Below are 19851 nucleotides of genomic sequence, written 5' to 3'. Positions count from 1 at the left end.
CTCTGAAACACTGGAGTACGAGCGCGATACAAATAAAATATATCATATACCAAGACTGGCCAAGCACCGACAGGAATGAGACGGGATAGGGGGACAGACCCCTGGAATTCGGTTGGGACACTACAGTAAGGGCTGCAACCCTGGACACACTTCGGGAGTCATCCAGAGTGGGCCCAACGGTTACCAACCTGAGCTGCCCCGACAATAACGAGCTATTGCTATTGATATTTTATTTCTATTGCACTCGTACACAAGTGTTTCCGAGCGCGACAAGGGAGGGGAACAGGGGAAAACAAAACAGCGATCTTACTAGGCCCAGTAACATTGAGAATGCGCAAGTGCATAGGAGAGGGGGAGGGGAAAAGTGCATGGAAGGGGGGGGGGGGGAGAAGTGGAAAGTGCCAAGCAGAGGAGAAACAGATAAATAACAATAAATAATAAAGGCAACAAGCAGTGGTAGCGCAGCCAGCAATTTGGAAGTGCTAGGTTTAAGCAGCAGACAGGGTAGGTCTGATAAGTGCAGGAAGAAAAGGGGGGGGGGGAAGAGGTGTTAAACATAATTACAAGACTGGCGGGCAGGGGAGGAACCTGGGACAAGGGGATTTGGAAACTGGAGGCCGTGTCTCTCCGAATGGCTGGAAATGGAGCATCATTTCAGCTTCCACTTGTAGCCCTGCCTGGCTGTCTACTACCGCTGCTTGCCAGCCCTTGGCCAGGGGTGGAATGGCCTATAACGAACTCTGTAGATTTGCTAGTAGGCATCTGTACCCTGGGCCTGTGTGGTAATTATTTTATTTCCAGATGTTCTCATAGGACAAGTGTCGGGCTTGCTGAAAATGTGTAATATGGGGCCACTTTGAACATTATTTCCAGGACCTCTTTTGGTTCTTAGTCCACCCCGGGCAGCCTAGCTTGAATGATCCCTTGGCTCTCGGGTGAATGCCAGGTCCGGGTATTTTGGGCCACTACGCCAACTTTCTTCAGTGTGCGCAAGCCCATGGTGGTCCTGCTCAGCTTAGTTTTAGTAGGAAAGTTCACCGACCTTTGGAGGCTGCCCAGGATGGGTTCTAGGATTCCAGTAAAGCGGCCTGTTATCCAGAATCTTCCCTTCCTGTGTCAGAAATAGGTTATATTTTAATTTGAGCACCAACCCCTGCATTGTTTTTACAAGTTTACTTGAAGGAAAACGTACGTGTGAAAAAAGTTCAAGGTTTAAATGATACCCACCATTGCCTTCTGGGAGAGATTTATTACTAGTTGCCGGGCAGTCCAAGAACGTGTTTGTGAACTTTGTTTTTCATAGCATTCTGGTAGTTATAGTCACAGATGTATAACGGGAAACGCACAGCTACAAGCTCCCGAGTGAAAAGTAAAAAACGTGCATTGACAAGGCCATTAGCTTTTGGTTTCAAGCATGTTTTTTAGGTTTAAATAACGATATATTATTTTTTTTGTTAAAGGTGCACCATCACGTGTCAAGTTGCTGCAGTTAAATGACGAGCACAGCCTTAAATGCCCCAGCAATGCCATATGCATTGTGCAGCCCAACCTATCCAGTTGCTCCTATGTGCCAAGCACAGCCTTCATTGCCATGCAACACCACTTGGTATGGACTCAACGATGCCACGGCCTTCCTTGTGCTCGCAGGGCCTTCCTTCTACGTTCTCCTGCTGTAGCTGCCACTACATCACCCCCTGGACACTTTCGGTTGCTGGTCCTTCTGCAATGCCCCACCATTTTGCACTTTCCCCACACACTTATCAGACTGTAACTTGCCCATTGCCTTGCAGTGCTCTGCGCCCCCCCCCCACATCACACTAACCAGACCAGAAAGAACAAGGCCCGAATGAGCTGCTCAACCTCATCTTTCCAAGGACGGCCACGAACCGTGCATGCTCATTGGAGGTGCCCTGTACAAGAACTACGAATAAATGCTTCATTCATAGGGAGAAACTATTTCTAGCAAACACAGGTTGGTGAGAAATGCGTTATTCACTGGGAGAGTGTGCATGGTTGAGAGCTTCACACCATACGCCTCTTTAAGCACTGTAGTAACAGGCGATAGCCATTTTAATGCTACCCAATGTATCAAGCGCTGAAGGATGAAGAGCGCTGTTGGCTTTGCCCCAAGGTTTGAACTCGTGAAGTGGAGGCTGACGCCCAACCGTCTGAGGCAAGTCATCAACTCCTGAGCTATCCACCCAGCTGCGACAGCTTTGCAAAGCCGTCAAATGAATAGGCGAGTGATTGGTGTGTGGGGGGGGGGGGGTTGCCGAGTATAGGTGATGGGGATGGAACCAATTCCTTGCTCTTTTTGTTAATCTCGGACAGGACTAACGTGCAGATTTTAAACGTGCCGTTAAAATCTGAAGGCATCTGTGCTTTGCTCGCAAAATGACAATGAACTTGCAAATACAAGCTCCTTTTATTCTAGCACATCCTAAAGAGTGAGAAAAACACATTCAGTAGACTCATCTTAACGGAGTAGGTAAAAAGTTATCAACACCTTCAGTGAAGGTCCTTCCTGCGCGCCGTTCTTGGGCGCTTGTCTCAGCCCAGACGCATCCCCCGCAAGACCCTGGAGCACCTTGCAAAGCTAGCAAACAGGAGCCAACAGGACAAACGCAACGGGAAGAGCATCACAGTGTGGAGAATCAGCTGCAGCTTAAAAAGGATATATCTTTTCCAGTTTCATTTTCAACAACGATATCGTCCATCGTTTCAAAGTATTGGCTCCAAGGCACTGGCGAAAAGTCACGCTTTCTTCCAGGGCTGTGAAAATCAAGAACATGCAAAAAATTGTGATGCTAGAGAGCAGTAAAAAAAAAGTTCATGTATTCAACTGAAAGAAGGCAACAGCTCATGATGAGAAAACTATAGTACTTGAAATTAAATGCAAGTGGCTAGTCGAGAAAGAGCTGCATTTCCAAAAGTTAACCCATCAATCGCACGCTGGGCTCGGCACTGTAGACCATTTTGGAAGTAGCACTATCTATTTAGTTTGGGCTTTTTGGTGGCAAAGCCGAAACTATTGCATTAGAGTACAGCTAAGGAGAAATGGCCTTTGAGGAGGGACACAAAGCTTGAAGGTGTTTGGGTATTTTTTGGTATTTTCCCACCCATTGACTGCCCATAGCAATGCTAAACCCACCCAGTTTCTGTCCCTCCTCAGCCAATACACTTCACGGGAATTCTTTCAGCTCACTTTGATCAAGCCGTACCATCAAACTTTGTCCTCGAAGTGCCTGCCAGCGTTTTTTCAAAGCAGTCTTATGACAGCTATTGACTTAATTGGAGATATAAACGTGTTACTGGAGTAATAGAAAAGTGTAAACCCACTGGATTCATAAGCACTATGGGCGCGATTCACAGAAGCGTTGTATAATGGCGCAATCCCATATGAAAACGTTCTGTGAACCAACCCCTATGTGTTTCCAACAGTTTCGGCTTGTGTGCAAATATTGGCCTTTGCCAGGGACGGCCATTAGATGCCCAGGGACTGCCATTAGATGCCCAGGCATCAAGTGGCGTCTGGAAACACATGTTTATAGGCGCCATACAATTGTCCAAATAAATAAAATCAACCAATCGCCAGTTAATACCATTAAGTCAGTGCTTGGCAAGTGCCTTTCCGGTGCCTACACAAAAGCTCAAACTGCTGGCATTGCCACTGTGGTGTTTTTTTTAATCCAAGTCAGTGCTTCCGATGGTGTATGCCCTAGAAACATTATTTCTACCCTTAAGCTAGATGGGCATTCTCCCCTACTAACTATCAAACACAAATGCTACGGTCCGAAATACTTGGCCGGTCACATAGGCTCTCTATATATATATTTTAACAAGTGAAATGTATTCGGCAGACACCCACGTTAACATACTAAATTTAGGTTAGATTAAGAACCGCAGAGAGGCGGATGTCGTTACCAGCTAATAAAAAACAAACATATCTTACACACACACACACACACGGTCTGAGAAGGAAACATAAGGGAAAGTAAAGAAGGACTTCTTTCTTGCATCCACGAGTGTTTAAATGGGAAGCCTGTCATTTATGTTTACAACCAGACGAAGCCCTTTCGGGTGAAACGCGTAGTTGTTTTTGTTCTCTCCTCTGCAACTTGTCCACCATGCTTTACAAATAAAGGACGTTTGATGGAGTTCCTTTTTTGACGTGTTTGGATGATGTTTAATGATTCAGGAAGAGTGCCGTCCAGGAAGCGATATTTCGCTTCCTTTTTCCCCTTTTCTTTTTGTATTAACGCGACCGACCGTGTATGGGACGGGCACCCATGCACTGCTTAATGTTTTTTGAGCAAACAAACTAAGGATTGAGCGCGTCGCAAACAAGTCGGAAGAAAGCGCTGTTTTTTGGTTTTTTGAGGATCCGCGACGCAGCCGCCCATCAGAGCAACGTTTCGCAGAGTAAAGGGAACGGAACTGAAGGAGGACAGAGAAGCCGTGCGTGCACAGGTCTACAGCAGCACCGTTCGGGTCGGAGGACACGGGAGGTATCTGTAAGGTAGGCGGTGCATATGGCACGTGTAACAATGTCTCCCACAAAGTCTGTACTAACAAGGGATATATAATACAAGATTCCCGGATCTCTGCATTTTGGAAGCTTCTGATGACATTGCATGTTATCCATCTAGTTATTAAAGTCGGTGTTCTGGAATTTCGTGGCTAAAACACGGATTCTGCCAGAGAAAAAAGCAGGACTTTTTACTTCCTTTTGGAAAAGGTAATATTTTTCACCGTTTTCATACCAGATACGTTTTTACAAAAATTGTTCAGTATGATGGACAAGGAGCAAAGCAGAGATGCGGAGGCTTCCGCTTTGTTTAGTGAAAGCATTAATTCAAGGAAAAGCACACCACAAGTAAAGGCTGGTCAATCTAAATCAATACAACAGTCCATGGCATTACTGGAAAAATTGCATAAAAAAAACAAATAAATGGTGGGAAATTAAATCTTTGCAAAACTATATTGACAATAAACGGATACCAAGGGGTCTTAGAATTTTGACTATTCCAACATATGAAGATCCAGATCCCCAAATGCTACAGGAATGGGGAGAAGCCACAAATGAATGCTCTTTTAAAATGCTAGCAACCTTGGTGAAATACGCCAAAAGTGACAGATCTAAAGCCCTGAAGGAAATAGAATTATTGGAATCAAGTGTATATATGGGTGCAGAATCTAAAACAGCTAATGAGCTTAAAATACAGATGGATAAAAACATCAATAAGTATGAGGAAGAGATAAAGGAAAGAAAACAGAGGAAATTCCTACGTGATAAAGAGGACTATGCCACTGGAAGGATTTATACCTTCTCTAAAAAATATGATTCTATCAGAAAGGGAATACAAGATCAAAAACAAAATTCGATCGCAGCTTTATCAGATGAGGAATCGGAGATAGAAATGAGTGCAGGTTCATCCTCGGATATTTCGACTTCAAGTGGTACGAATGAACCACTGCCAAAATTGAATTTTTTAGAAGAGATGAAACTCCTGCACCAGGTCGGGAAGAACACGCAAGGCAGGAACCAGTCGAAATACACAAGAGGAAGAACAGACGGGGGAGAAGGGGCCAAGGCAAATCCAAAAAAGAGACCAATCCGGAGCCCGGCAGACACGCTCTGGGAAGGTCAAGAAACAGAAGCAATGATGATGACTCAAAACGCACAAGTCATCAATTTGTCAGAAAGAATATTAACAGACACAGAAATTCAAGTCTTGTCCAAAGGTTTATCTTTTTGTCTGACATCTAACTTTGATTATACGCAATGCAGAGTGGACTTCTATCTATTCATTAGAAAACTAAGGCTGGCAAAATGTTTTGCAGGAGTTGACATCAACGATACATCCCGTCACTCAGAATTAGAAATACCATCGGCCCTTACCATCAGAGACATACCAGCGTTGTGCACTTTATCAGAATTACAAGCAGACAAAGATGAGACAGACATGAGTACATCTGATTTGGCATGGTCTTCCAACGTACCGGAAAATCTTCTTACCAACATGCCAGCACCAAGCACTTTAAAGAAAAGAAATCGAGATTTATCCCCCCGGCCAACAATTTGGCACATATAGACCTTTTTGAGGATCTAATCATAGACGATTTGAAGAAACTGGCCTCTGCCAAAAAGAAAATATATCACAACATAACTTCAAAAGAATATATAGCCATAAAGAATCTAAAACAAGATGGAACAATTGTCATACGGTCATCAGATAAGGGAGGAAATATTGTGATTTTGAAAAAAGAAAATTACAAGCGAGAAGCACTACGTCAATTGAGACAACTGGATAATTATGAAAAGTTACCAGCAAATCCTTACAAGGCTTACAAAATGGAATATGATCAAAAGCTCAAAATATGGCATGAGATGGGCCTCTTGAATACACGAGAAATGGTTTTTCTAACAAAGGAATTTCCGATATTACCAATAATACACTTTTTACCAAAAATCCACAAATGTAAAAGAGCACCACCAGGAAGGCCTATTGTGGCATCTATTGATTCTCTATTGGAGAATACGTCAAAATACCTGGATCAATTCTTGTTTCCTTTTGTCCAGACACTGCCATCATATGTCAAGGATACATCTGATTTTCTCCAACAAGTCGATCTAATACCATGGAGACCGGGGTATTTACTGGTAACGTTAGATGTGATATCTTTATATACATGTATCAAACATCAAGAAGGAATGGAAGCCATCAAAAGTTTTCTATCTAGTAAATCACTAAGTTTTAGAGATCATTCACAAATGTTATTGGACATGCTTTACTTTTGTCTCACACATAATGCTTTTATGTTTGACGGCCAATATTACAAACAATTGTGTGGTACAGCAATGGGCACGACGGTAGCACCAACATATGCGAACCTATTTATGGGAGCCTGGGAAGCAAAATTATTCTCAGAGGAAACATTATCAATACACACCAACAAAGTGATCCTTTGGCGCCGTTATATAGATGACTTATTTATACTATGGGATGGTAGTGAACAAGAATGGATGGTTTTCTTTAACATCCTGAATACACATGATACCAATTTGAAATTTACCGAACAGCATGATCTTTCAGAGATAATATTTTTAGACATCAAGATCTCAGTAAAGAATGAAATACTGATGACTGAAACTTATAGGAAACCAACAAGCACCAATTCACTGCTTCATGCCAAGAGTGCACATCCAAAATGCCTAAAAAAATAGTATACCCTATGGCGAATTCCTAAGAATGAAAAGGAACTGTAGTGAAAACGAAACCTTTGAAAAAAAATGCCAAAATTACAGCAAAGAATTTTATGGCAAGAGGTTATAAGAAATCGACTATCAATAGTGCATTTAACCAATGCACGAGACAGACACGAGCTGAGATTTTCAGAAGAAATAAGGAGAAAAATGAATTGAAGCTACTGGAAACAAAACCTGATAATATACGCTTCAGCACAACTTACAATAATGGGGCCAAAGACATTCAAAAAATCCTGGCCAAACGATGGGCGTTATTACAGAGAGATCCAGACATCGCAGGCCATATTCAGAAGAATGCTAGTGTGACCTTTAGGAAAGCAAAATCGCTCCAATCAGAACTATCACCAAGCCTTTTCTCGACCCCGATACAGATATCAAATCAATGGCTACTAAGCAATCAGGTTTTTTTTTTACAAATGTACCAAATGCAAGGCCTGTAGATATGGGGTGTCCTTTAAGAAGTACATACATCCTCGAACTAAGAAGGAAGTGACTATCAAAAAACATTACCTGTGTAACAACGTATGTGGTTTATGTTATAACATGTGGATGTAATTTATGGTACATAGGCAGTACGAAATTAGAAGTAAAATTACGGATCCTGCAACATCTTCGTGCAATTAAAAACAAAGATCCAACCTACCCCCTAGCCAAACATTTTGAGGAAAAAACACAATGGTGATGTCTCCTCGTTTAAATATTATGGCATAGATAAAATCTTACCAAATCCGAGAGGGGGCAATCGAGAACTGAGATTGAGACAAACAATGTAAATATATTGTGGATTATCAAACAAAATACCCAGAGGGTCACAACAAGGACGAGGAACTCTACACATTTGTGGGAAATTAGAAGTGGTTCCTTGAATTTTGTGATGTTTTTCGAACTATCTATCTTATGCCTGTACATAAGTATCTGAATGCTTTTTCCCAGACTATGAGACCATTGCAGGTCTGGTGTTCCTTGACATATGCTTTCTTTTAACACACTGCTATATACAACAGTCCTTACATTTTTTAACATGTAGGAGGCTTTTTAAAACATCACATATATATTTGTTGAAATACGGTTATATTTTCAATCCGCTATAGGCTTTCTTTTTTAGGCACTTGGTGAATGCATCATTTTTATTGTTTCCTCTCTCCCGTCCCCTAAAAAATGCACTAAGTACCTTACCTAAATAGGAACACCATTTTTATAAACCTTGTTAAATTTGTAAGGGTGCACTAAGTACTTTACTTGTACACAGAATATTTGCTGTGAATAAGCGTATCCATAAACATCCTAGTTATGTGATATACAAAATGCACTAAGCACTTTATCCAAATAGGAACACCATTTTTATAACCAGTGTAAATCTTGGCAAGATTGCTATGTGGCACCTAGCACTTTATTTGTATCATTAGTCATTTATATGATATAGAAAATTTGCTGCTATCGTACATATTGTACTTTATCCTGCATTGAAGCAACAGTAGAGGGGATGAAATATTGATTATTATGCTGACTACTGCACTATATTCTTAAGGATGAAAAATAACTATGTTTTACCCCCTGTAATACTGAGAGATAATTGTGTTGCAAAAAAAGCATTTTCATCGATGCTATCGTGCACTAAGCACTTTATTCAAGATATTAGAAACTTGAAAAATTGGAAATATTGGCAGCTATAATGCACTTTGCACTTTTGGTAATGGCATTTAAGATTTTATGCTGGGGTAACTTAAATGGAAATGGCTTATTCTCAAAAGAATGTTTGGTTATATTTTGAAGAATTTAGTAATACATGACCTACAACAGTACAAACGTTTTGAAATATGTGGAAACACACATTGTCATACTGCACAATGCACTTTATAGATATGGGGATAATATATTAGCCCATGAATATCTGATGGGCTACTTTTGTAACATTTTTAGAAGTGACACATTGGATGCATGACATATATGTATATACTTTTTACCATTCCAAGAAGTCACTCAGAGAAACATACATTGGGTCTGAGAAGGAAACATAAGGGAAAGTAAAGAAGGACTTCTTTCTTGCATCCACGAGTGTTTAAATGGGAAGCCTGTCATTTATGTTTACAACCAGACGAAGCCCTTTCGGGTGAAACGCGTAGTTGTTTTTGTTCTCTCCTCTGCAACTTGTCCACCATGCTTTACAAATAAAGGACGTTTGATGGAGATCCTTTTTTGACGTGTTTGGATGATGTTTAATGATTCAGGAAGAGTGCCGTCCAGGAAGCGATATTTCGCTTCCTTTTTCCCTTTTCTTTTTTTATATATAATTTTTTAATTTTTTTTTTCATTCAAACACTTTGCCCATTTCCATTAATCATCAGAGAACAAGACAATTCTATTACAATATTCTTTAAACACAAAGGTATAAGATTTGAAAAGGGTGCATTTTGGTAACATAGCTTAATTGTGAAGTTGCTGATGAACTGTGCTTCTTTGGTGCTTCGTGTGGAGGGGCGCGAAGGGGAACGAGTTAGGATGGAGAGGATTTTCAGGTGCGGAGAGGATTTTCAGGTGCAGAACGGTGTTAGAGTAGCAGCTGGCCTCGCAGAGCTTAAGACGGTGGTGGCAGAGAAATAGATAGGGGGTTGCAAGCTATTACCACTCAACGCCTAAATTCCATTCATACACAGAGCACACTGTGGAGTCAGAAGTGACATGTGGAGACACGTTAGTCATGGTTTTGCCTAAACACTTATTTAAAAAGAAAATGTGGTGGGGGAAGTGCCTCACTGTCCCCTGTTCTAGAGGGGTTCCCCTACCTAAAACCAAAACCAAGGATCTGTCTGTGTAACAAGGTCCAAAACAAAACCCTCCTGTGGCCAAAATACTATTCTAAACCTCACATTTTAAAAATCCAACGTGAAAAGGGTAATGTCTCTGGCCTGTAGTGCTTTAGAAATGCCGAAAAAGGAAAAATGTGCAACTCCAGTCTTTCAAGGAAGGGGGCCCTTGTTCCAGAGGGTACTTCCCTTCCCCTGCATTCTTTTCCACTGTCTTATTTAGTCACAAGTAACAGTTCCTGGTGTTTTTTTCTCGATTCAACACCACATGTTATCCACAAAACTGCTGTCCTTCTCTGGTCAGCTTACCTGGTGTACTCTCCTGCCAAGTTTGAATTAATGCTCTGGATTCACGCAGCCCTTTTGGCTAGCTCAGATATATCCTCCCGAGGACCCTTTTTAACTTCTGTGCCCTACTCAGCTCGTCTTTGCCTGGTATACTGCTCTACCAGGACTTCCTTCACACTCTTGCAATTGCCTGGTATACTCTCCCGCCAGGGCTTTTCAATGGTGAGCTCTTGCTCACACTTCGACTTGATAGTCCTGTACGTTTGCTTTATTGATCAATATATTCTGCTCAATATATATTGTCTTGTCTGGGTTTCATATACATATACGGTCTGCATTTGCAAATTACAAAGTCTCAGTCTCTCTCGGTCACATCCCGCAGGTACCGCTGATCGTTGTGGAGCCGTTGGAGAGGAGTCAGATCTCTCGTACATAGTACCAACAAGATGGCGCTGGTTGCGCCGTGTATCCTTTCAGTTTTAAGACTTTGAGGCTCTCTTCCGGTCTCCGCCTCCAGAAGTCCTTAGCAACCAATATCTGTCACAGCAACCCAGCAGACTGCACATTGCTACTTTTCATTGCAGACGCCCCGTGGGTTTCACAATCTGTCCTTTCGATACACTGCCACTTTAGGTCTATAAAGAACATCTTTTCTCTCATTAGGAGACTCCTGCTCTGATTCCACAAGAGTCCTTCCCGGCACCCTCATGCCATGTTAATCTGCAGCAGACACGGGTACGTCTGATCCTTTTCCCCACGGTAGTTTCCCTTTTGCCCACACAAATTACATATTTCTTTCGCCATCTGCAGCGCAGTCATTCTTTCATGGAGATTCCAGTCCGTTACACGCCACACCCTCCTACAAGTCTGTCATGGCAGTACTGTTTCCTCCAGATCAGGTACGCTATCCGTCCAAGTTAATGTTAATCGCGTATCTCCCTTCTTTCAGCCACGTTCTACTTACCAAACCTCTCCCTTCCACAGCCAGCAGAATTCTTATTCACTCCTCCTGACGCAGTACACAGCAGACCCTCCTGAAATACACAGATGGTAATCCTTAGCATAGGATCCTGGTATCACCGATTTCCCTTTACTGCAGTGAGTCAAAGTCTCTCTCGCTCCCTCTCATATGACAAGCAATGTCTGAGAGGCAGGATGCCAGGTCTCGAGTGGGGTGAGGCGTGGGGGAAGTTGGGAATTTTGAGGTCGATCTGGGTGCTGTCAGCGTAGTTCCAACAGGTGATATTGTGGGAACGGAAGAGCTTGGTCAAAAAGTGTTAGTGAGGATGGAGTGGTTAATCGTGTCAAAGTCTGGAGAGGTCAAGGAGAATGAGAGCAGCACAGTCCTCAGTCTGCTGTGGTTTTCAGGACGTCCCAGATAGACTAGGGAGGACTCCGCTCCATAGAGTTGTCTGAAGCCAGACTAGGCAGGGTCAAGGTGGCTGTGGGCCTCGGTGAAGAGGCTGAGCTGGGAGTATGCTGTGCAATCTAGTAATTAGGCTATGAAGCGGTTGTTGGAGATGGAGGGAAGGATGGAGTCAAGCAAGGGCTTTTAGTGTAGTGGTTTGGCATAAGAGGTTATGTATGCTGGTGGGAAGATGCAGTTAGCGAGTGGTTCACTATAGATCTGCCGAGGGAGCCTGCACAGCTGGAGGAGAGGGCCAGGGGGCAGGGGTCTCCGGGGGAACCTGAGGGGTGGATAATGGAGAAAAGTCTTGAGAACTCAGGATGGAAGATTGCAGAAAAGTAGCTGAAGAGGGTGCAATGGTTGAGGGTTTTGAGGAATTTGAGGCGAGGGCTGAACCACCTGAGAGGGGAGGGGGGCAGGGAGGACCTGTGGGGTGAGACGGTGGTTAAAAGGGGGACAGAGCATCTGAAAGCCATTGGTCGAAAAGGTCTGCCAGGGGTTCCTCCCTGGAGGGGGAGATCCTGGAGGGTGAGATTGGGAAGGGAGGAGAGTAGGGCAGAGGAAAGATCAGGGCACATGGTTACCTTGTTCTAGAGTGGGCAACTGGGGGAGACGGCAGGTGGGTAGGGAAAGGGGGTGCACGAGTCAGGGCTGAGAAGAGGATAGCAGAGTGAACAGTCCAGATGAGGGGGTAGTAGATCAGGTTGGACAAGGTGAACACAGCATCTAAGGTGTAACCTTACCTGCAATGTGGGTCGGGCCTGATACGAGTTGGATCAGATTGAGGGCTCCCATGTTGTCAATGAGATGACGGGTCATGGGGCCGTAGGGCGTGTCGAGCCAGATGTATAGATCACAAAGAACAATGCAAGTCTGGTCAAAGAGCAGTATGGCCGATACAGAGTCAACCAGGGAGTCTGTGAAGGCTCTGTTATTACCCAGGGGTCTGTAAAGGAGAAGGACGCGGAGGGAGAAAGAGGAGGATTGGAATTTAACTAGCAGGGATTCGCGGTCATTGCAGGGTTGTTTCTCGACCTGTAAGGGTGGGAGGTTTGTGGAGGAAGGCTATACCACCTGCTTTGCTGGCTCTGTTGCGAGTGATCAGGGGGTAGCCAGGGGACAGGGGCTTGTGTGCAGAGGGGAGGAAGTTGTCAGAGAACCAGGTTTCAGGGATGAAAAGGATGTCAAGGTTGTCATCGGAGGTAAGATCAAAACTCATGCGTTTGGTTCTAGCGTTGATATGGATGCAAGAGAGGGAGTGAAGGGGGGCAATGTCCTGAACAAGGGGTGGCGTGGGGTTAAGGAGGGAGATGGAGGACTGACAGGGTTGTGCATGTGAGGGGGAGGGGTGGGTAGTGTAGCAGGGAGGAAAGGGGGCACAGGGGCCGAGGGAGGAGTGAGGCTGGTAGCTGTGAATAGAAAGTCTTATGTACCTGAGTCGATGGGGGGCTGCAAGAGTTGTGGGGGGCATGTGGGAGGCGGGGGCTGCAGACTCCGGGTTTTAGCCAAGGCTGCGTTTAATGAAGTGAAGGTGGAGTATCTAGGCAGGTGGAGGGGTTCCAGAACAGAGGGGGGCAGTGGTGGAGAGTGAGACGGGGTAAAGGTTGGGGTTATCGAGGGAGATCTTATGGACAGGGTTGGGTGGGGGGGGGGAAGAGAGTGCAGAGGCAGCTGGAGGGTTTTATGATCTTGAGCCGTGGGTGTGTGCCAGGGGTGTGTGGGTGAGGGGAGGGTCAGCTGATGGGGAATATTATGCAAAGTCTGTGTGGGCTGCACTGAAGGAAGGTAACGGGGCAGTTACCAGGGGACCATGGGCAGGGTTTGGGCAGGGTTAGGATGGTGCAGAGGGAAGGTGTGGGAAAGAAGAGGGAAGAGAGTGAAGGAGGTCTTTCAGTGGGCACGGAGGGTCAAGTGACTAGTGAAGGTAGTTGGAGGCACTGGCAGGGGGAAGTGAAGGATGGGTGAGGGGTGGGCTTCTGGTTCTTGGTGCACCAGTGGGCTCCTCTGGCCTTGGAATTATTAGGTATGGTGGAGGACTTGATTAGGAGGGGAGAGGGGACTAGATTCAGACTCAAATGGACTGCATGCAAAAATACACCTACCTTGCAGAATTAGGCTCAATGCAGAAAAGTCTACCTTGCACAATAGAGCTACATGTGTAAGGCGTGGCAGACTTGCACAAAAGGGCTAAAAGCAAGGTAAGACTACCTTACACAATTAGACTAAATGCCAAATATGGCTACATCACACGATTAGACTAAGACATAAGAAAATTGCAACCTTATACAGACAGGCCAAATGGAGGAAATGGCTCACTAACCCAAAGGGCTAAAACAAGGTATGGCTACCTTACACAAATAAGGCTAAATGCAAAATATGGCCGACTACACATCTGCTAAATGCAAGATAAGGATACCTTACACAAACGGGCTAAATGTAAGATATGGTTCACTAAGACAGATGGGCTAAAAGCAAGGTAATGATACCGTACCCACTTCTGCTAAGTAAAAGATAATGCTACTTTAGACACATAGGCTAAATGCAAAATATGGCTACCTTACACAAATGGGCCGATTGCAAGATATGGCTGACTGACAGTTGAGCTAACAGCAAACAGACCAATCTCAGAACGCGGAGATCTAATTCCCAGTGAAATATGTTTTAGACTTCAACTGGTGGCTCCTCCTAGTTAACCATCCCAATACAAGTTTCACAGTGCAGTTAGTTCTGGATTCAGAAGCATTATACACTGTAAACACATGCCCATAAAAGGAATAGCCGATTTGAAAAACTGCTGCTTTGGGAAGGCTTAAACCAGACCATTGACCCTTGCAATCACTTCCCAGAATTAATCCTAGAGAACAGAGCCGCCAGGAATTTGTTCTCAAGAATGCTAAAATTCATTTAAAGTACAGGTAGGCATGGTACGCAAGGCACACTGGAAAATAAAGGCCCGCCCTTAAACTAGATCAAATTTTACCCGAGCTGTGAAATTACACAATAGTTTCTCTAGTACACCATGAACGCTCACCCACTCAATTGATCCACTTAGCATAATTGCACCACAACTAAATAACCAGATAAATGCAGGGTAGCATTTAACCCAATCAGGCCCACAGCAGAAGTAAGTAGAAGAAAGGTCCATAAAATAAAAAACTCAAAAACTCATGTATATTCTTTCATTGGAGAGAAGAAAAAGGAGCTAAATTAGTTCATGACAGAATTCGACGAGTCCAGAAGCATCCTTCAACAGATTATGAATTAAACTAAGATTCCGACACAACCCATAGATCCGGAACAAGGCATAAAATAATCAGCATCACAATTTGCAATGAAATTCCGTAGATTCGCAAATAACTGGTGCTTGTGTGGCACACCTGGCGATTTGAATTACACGGTTTAAAGAAAACCCAGCATTCTTTTTCTCCTGTGGCTCTTCAGGCTCCTTGCTTTTTTTCACTGCATTCTTTGGATCCGAGAGCTCCACTCACGCTCCTTCGTTTGTTCACTGCATTCTTCTATTGCACCCAAGACGCTCCTTCCTTTGTTCACTGCATTCTTTTGCTCCCAGGGCTCTCCTCACGCTCCTCCCTTTGTTCACTGGACAGGAGCTAATGCAAGGAACACATTAGTTTCCAAAAATTAGCAGTTTGCAAATTAAAAAGGTCTCGATTACCAAACAAACCTATTTAACAATTTTGGGCAGAGGTTTTTAATGCCACAAAAAGTAATACAAGCTCAATACTTACAACTTCAAAAAGGCGGCATTGTTCAGGTTACTAAGTGCTCTGCTCCTCTCTGCGACCCTTTAAAATAATTTAATGTTGGTTTTCATATTTTGTTTTTGTATTGCTTTCCTTTTACCGGCCTGGGTGCTACCCGGTCAGAGACGTGTGACTCGACGCCCTGTTGTCATTGTTTTCTTTGCATTAAGCTTGATTTGGTTACTTAAGTTGCCTTTCTTTTGTTATTTATTTTTCCTTAATCCTTTCCTTCCTTTTGCAGAGGGTGCCTGGCCTCTTGGGTACTCTGGGAAGGTACTCCGGGGTCTTCCGCCCAGCTGTTGGCTTTATTGTTATTTCTTTTCCATACTAACACACAGTTGGAGTCTGCTCTTGCTGTCTACTTGGCAGCTATGAGCGGATTGGCTTCTGCAGTGGCAATGTGTGTCTCTCTTCAAGGCGTGTCATGATCAGAAGCGCAGCGGACGAGTAGGGGTGTAACGGTATACAGTTCTTGATACCGTGAACAGCTTAATTGAACTACAATAACCATCACCTTGTTTATACCGGTATACCGTTTTAGGGCCTGCAGCTATTAAGTGAGCTTTTCAATCGGATTTGGAAAGGCTGCAGTAAGCAAGTGCTGCACATTCTTGATCTTGCACTGTGGGATGTGGCGTTTGGCAGACAAGAGCATAGGAAAGGGAAAGTGAGGCCACATTAGTAAATGCAGCTTTGATGCCGTGACCGCTCTTTCTCTGTGATCAGTAGAGTTGGGTTAAAGATCAGCCAATTTGTAGTTTTCCCACCTATTTGAAAGTTGGGGAACTACACATCCCAGAATTGAAAGGGGGAAATTAACTGTATGCCCTTCTGACGCATGACCACAAAAATAACGTTAGCTCTGTAGACTGTATGAACACTGGGACCATCAGTGCTTTGTGCTGGTATATAAACTGCCCCGCGCCCCCCACTGTCCTCTGCATAGATTTACACATTGGCACTAGAGTTGTTGCTTCACTTGATCCATCACCTGCCTTCTGCATATGGCACTGGACTCAAGCAGACAGGACAGATTCTACATTCAATTTGAAGTATCTCTGGCAAATGGGGGTGAGATATTTCTCAGGTCTATCCTCGATTTGTGACACCACCCATGAAAGCATTCCTCTGTCTCAACTCGCATGACAAGGGTCCTAATGCGCCCAGACCTGGGGAAAATGGTCATGATGGGGCTGTGGTGGTCTAGCCATATTTGTGCCCATATGTATTTTAACTTTGTTATTTTCAAAAAGATTTTGTGCCACTATCTTTAGGAAGCTAAATGAACATGTATTGCAAGAATCAAGAAAGAAATCAACAGCGCCCACTGAACGCTGTCCTGTTAGGATTACATGGTTAGTGGTGACTCCAACATGGCACCTTTATAATACACCAGGCAAATGGTAAACAAGCTATAGTGATTTGATAATTATACAACCTTTCAGTGAGTGTGTGTTGGCTATGACATTGACAAAAGAAAAACAATGACATGGGTTTTCAGACCTCACGCATGACTTTTCCCCCTTTAATGGGATAATGTGTTATCAAAACAAACTTTTATGACTGATCGCAGCGAGGGGTCATGATGCCCATGCCATGTGGTTCCAAAATAATGCAGGTTGAGGCCGATATTCAAAGCGCTGACCAGTGACTGAGCAGCAAGCTCATTGCTCAAAATATGCATTTTAACACTTCCACTAGTCACTCTTTCAATCATGGCGATCGAGTGAGCGCCATGAAAGACCAAATCTGCAGCCACCTTAGATTCCTGGAGGATCAGCTAAAAATGTGCAGACAGGAGTTTCAAAATGCTGACAATTTATGACTTTTAAGAAAATATTTGTTAAGATTAGTTAACGCCACCTGCTATACCACGATAACCATGATATACCGTCATTTGGGAAGAAGGTTATCATACCCCCATAAAACCAATACTGTGACACCCCCTACGGACGAGCGCATAAAACTCCAGCCCGTCTGGGCCTCGGATGGGCTATGGGCACACTAACTTGCGGCATGGGCTTCTCTCTCACGATACCCATGTAAATGTAGCCCTTAATTGTAATAAGCATGTTGCATAGGCAGTCAGACTACTGCTGGCGCGCAGGTGAGATGCCCGCTTAATGCTCGCTCATGCTTCAGTTTGCTATGAGCTGCTCCATGATCATTCTCCTGATCTGACCTGTGTCACACAGGCTAAATGACAGCTCTGGTACAGACTTTGCATTCATGTTATAACATTCTTAGGTCAGATAGACCAGATGGACGTCTGAGTCGGGGGTTGCGCTTGCCTATTTTTTTTGTTTTATTGTGCAGTTCTTCCTTTGGTTCATGAATTAAAAAATAATTTGAAGCTTTATTGACACTGGTTTCCACTTCTGCCTCTAGGGCTGTGCATCGTCTGATAATCTTCGCTCAGCCTCTCTCGATCTAACTGCAGATTTGATTATCACCGGAGATTAACTCTACCGACAAACGGGTGGGTCGGTTTCTCCCTGCTCTTTTGGATGTAGGTTCACATAAATTGATAACTGGTCCTACTCATCATTCGGCAATACCCTGGATAGGATTGTAGCCTCTCCTGCTTTGGTGCCATCTCTTCTCCAGTTGGTGATCTTTATAGATCACTTGACTGTTCCTTTTCAGATTGAAAGGCCGGTCTTCATCTCCTGGTCGTTTGACTGGCACACACACACACACACACACACACACACACACACACACACACACACACACCCTCCCGCCCCACCAATACTACGGTCGATCCAAACATCAGATATTGTGGCCCATATTAATGAGACCTGCGGCATGCCTCCCATAATTTAACTTTCTTCACTTTCAGCAGCCCTTACATCAGCTGCTGATAAACTTGCCCCACTGAAGCCCTCCGAACCCTCTTAGCAGATCTCTGTTCTACTGACTGTGGATTAAACCAGGGCTCAGAGTCTCCAACGCATGCAGGTAGAACGCAAATGGTTTTCGGCCTAATGCCAGTTAGCAAAATTTGCTCTACAAAAAGCCACAGCAGTTTATCAATAGACGTATGTGTGTGAAACAAATGTATACTAATCAGATTGAGTCTACTACAAACCAGCCTAGAGAACTTTACAAGCTTATGAAGGTCTTGTATTTCGATTCCCCAGCTACTGTTTGTCTCACAATCTCAAACATTGTGTGACTCAATTTCAGTCTTTTGTCCAGAAGATTGAAACCATTCGCCAAAAGCCCAGTTCTCCAACTTTTCGGTCTACTTTCCCAGTGTTTTCCTCTACGGATATTTAAAAAGCAAGCCTCACTGTTAAAGGCCATCGCTCTTCCTGTTCTTAAAATAATAATTTCTGAAATTGCTCTGACTGTAGCGGCTGCAGTGAATCCTTTCCACAGGCCTGATTTCGCCTGGCCTTAAACATGCACTGGTGATGACTTTATTGAAGATGAGTGCAGGGAAGCTTTTTTCTTTGGCAAGCTTATGCCCCATTTCTCAGCCATGGTACAGAGTCCGTTTTGGTTGCTGCAGTTGATGGCACACTGATTATTTTAGATCTGGTAGCAGCATTTGACACCACTGATCATGCCACTCTTCCTAAGCAGCTTGGCATCTCTGGTACGGTCCTGTCCTGGTTTCACTCTTTTTCTTATCATCCACAATATCCTTTTTCTTCTGCATCTACTCCGATCACTTGTGGTGTGCCCCAGGGCTCTGCGCTGCCCCCGTTATTGTTAGATTTGTATACTCGGCCGCTGGCCTACAGGCTTCTGCTTCACTGTGGACTTCAGCGTTTTGGCCATCATCCTTTGGTGTGCTTCCTAAACCTGCTACTATGACAAAAAAACCTGGTTTTAAACGGTCCTGTCTGCTGAGGTGCAGATGGGCTTTTTCAGACTTAAAACTGCTGAGAAAAGTTCTTCCTGTTCACTTTCATGCTCTAGTTGAGTTCTAAACTACTGTAGCTCTTTTCAATGCTCAGCCTGCTTTTCTGCTGCAGATTTTACAAGCATCAGCTTTTCTTGCACATATTTCTCCAGTACTCCAGTCTTTACACTGGCTCCGCGTGTTTTGAAGCGGGTACAGTTTAAAGCACCGTGCTCTCTACAAGTTCTTGCTGTGTAAATTTGCATTCCTTCTCGCTTGCTTCGTTCTTCTGCTGCTGCTTCAGGTAACACGGTTTAGGCATATCAGTCTAGGTGGTAGAACTTTCTTGGTTGCAGACGCACGGCTATGGAATAATCTACTGTTGTCTCTGCGTGCTACAGAGAATCACCCATCCTTTTTATTTTAGCGGCGATGGTCGCAATTTATAAAAGTTTAATATAACA

At 43.9% G+C, this 19851-nt stretch overlaps 1 protein-coding gene across 1 annotated transcript in view; it reads right to left on the bottom strand.

The window, feature by feature from the left end:
* PPME1 (protein phosphatase methylesterase 1) overlaps positions 1–19851 on the bottom strand; it is a 491485-nt gene that overhangs the window by 432364 nt on the left and 39270 nt on the right. Inside the window, exon 2 of the mRNA XM_069640139.1 lies at positions 2679–2772. Coding sequence (XP_069496240.1) covers positions 2679–2772 — 94 coding nt within the window. The remainder of the gene's footprint in view (positions 1–2678; positions 2773–19851) is intronic.

Source organism: Ambystoma mexicanum, chromosome 7q (genome assembly GCF_040938575.1).
Source record: "Ambystoma mexicanum isolate Mex_15411 chromosome 7q, UKY_AmexF1_1, whole genome shotgun sequence".
Lineage (NCBI taxonomy): Eukaryota > Metazoa > Chordata > Amphibia > Caudata > Ambystomatidae > Ambystoma > Ambystoma mexicanum.
The sequence above is the reverse complement of the archived record's forward strand: the minus strand, read 5'-3'. Positions and strand labels throughout refer to the sequence as shown.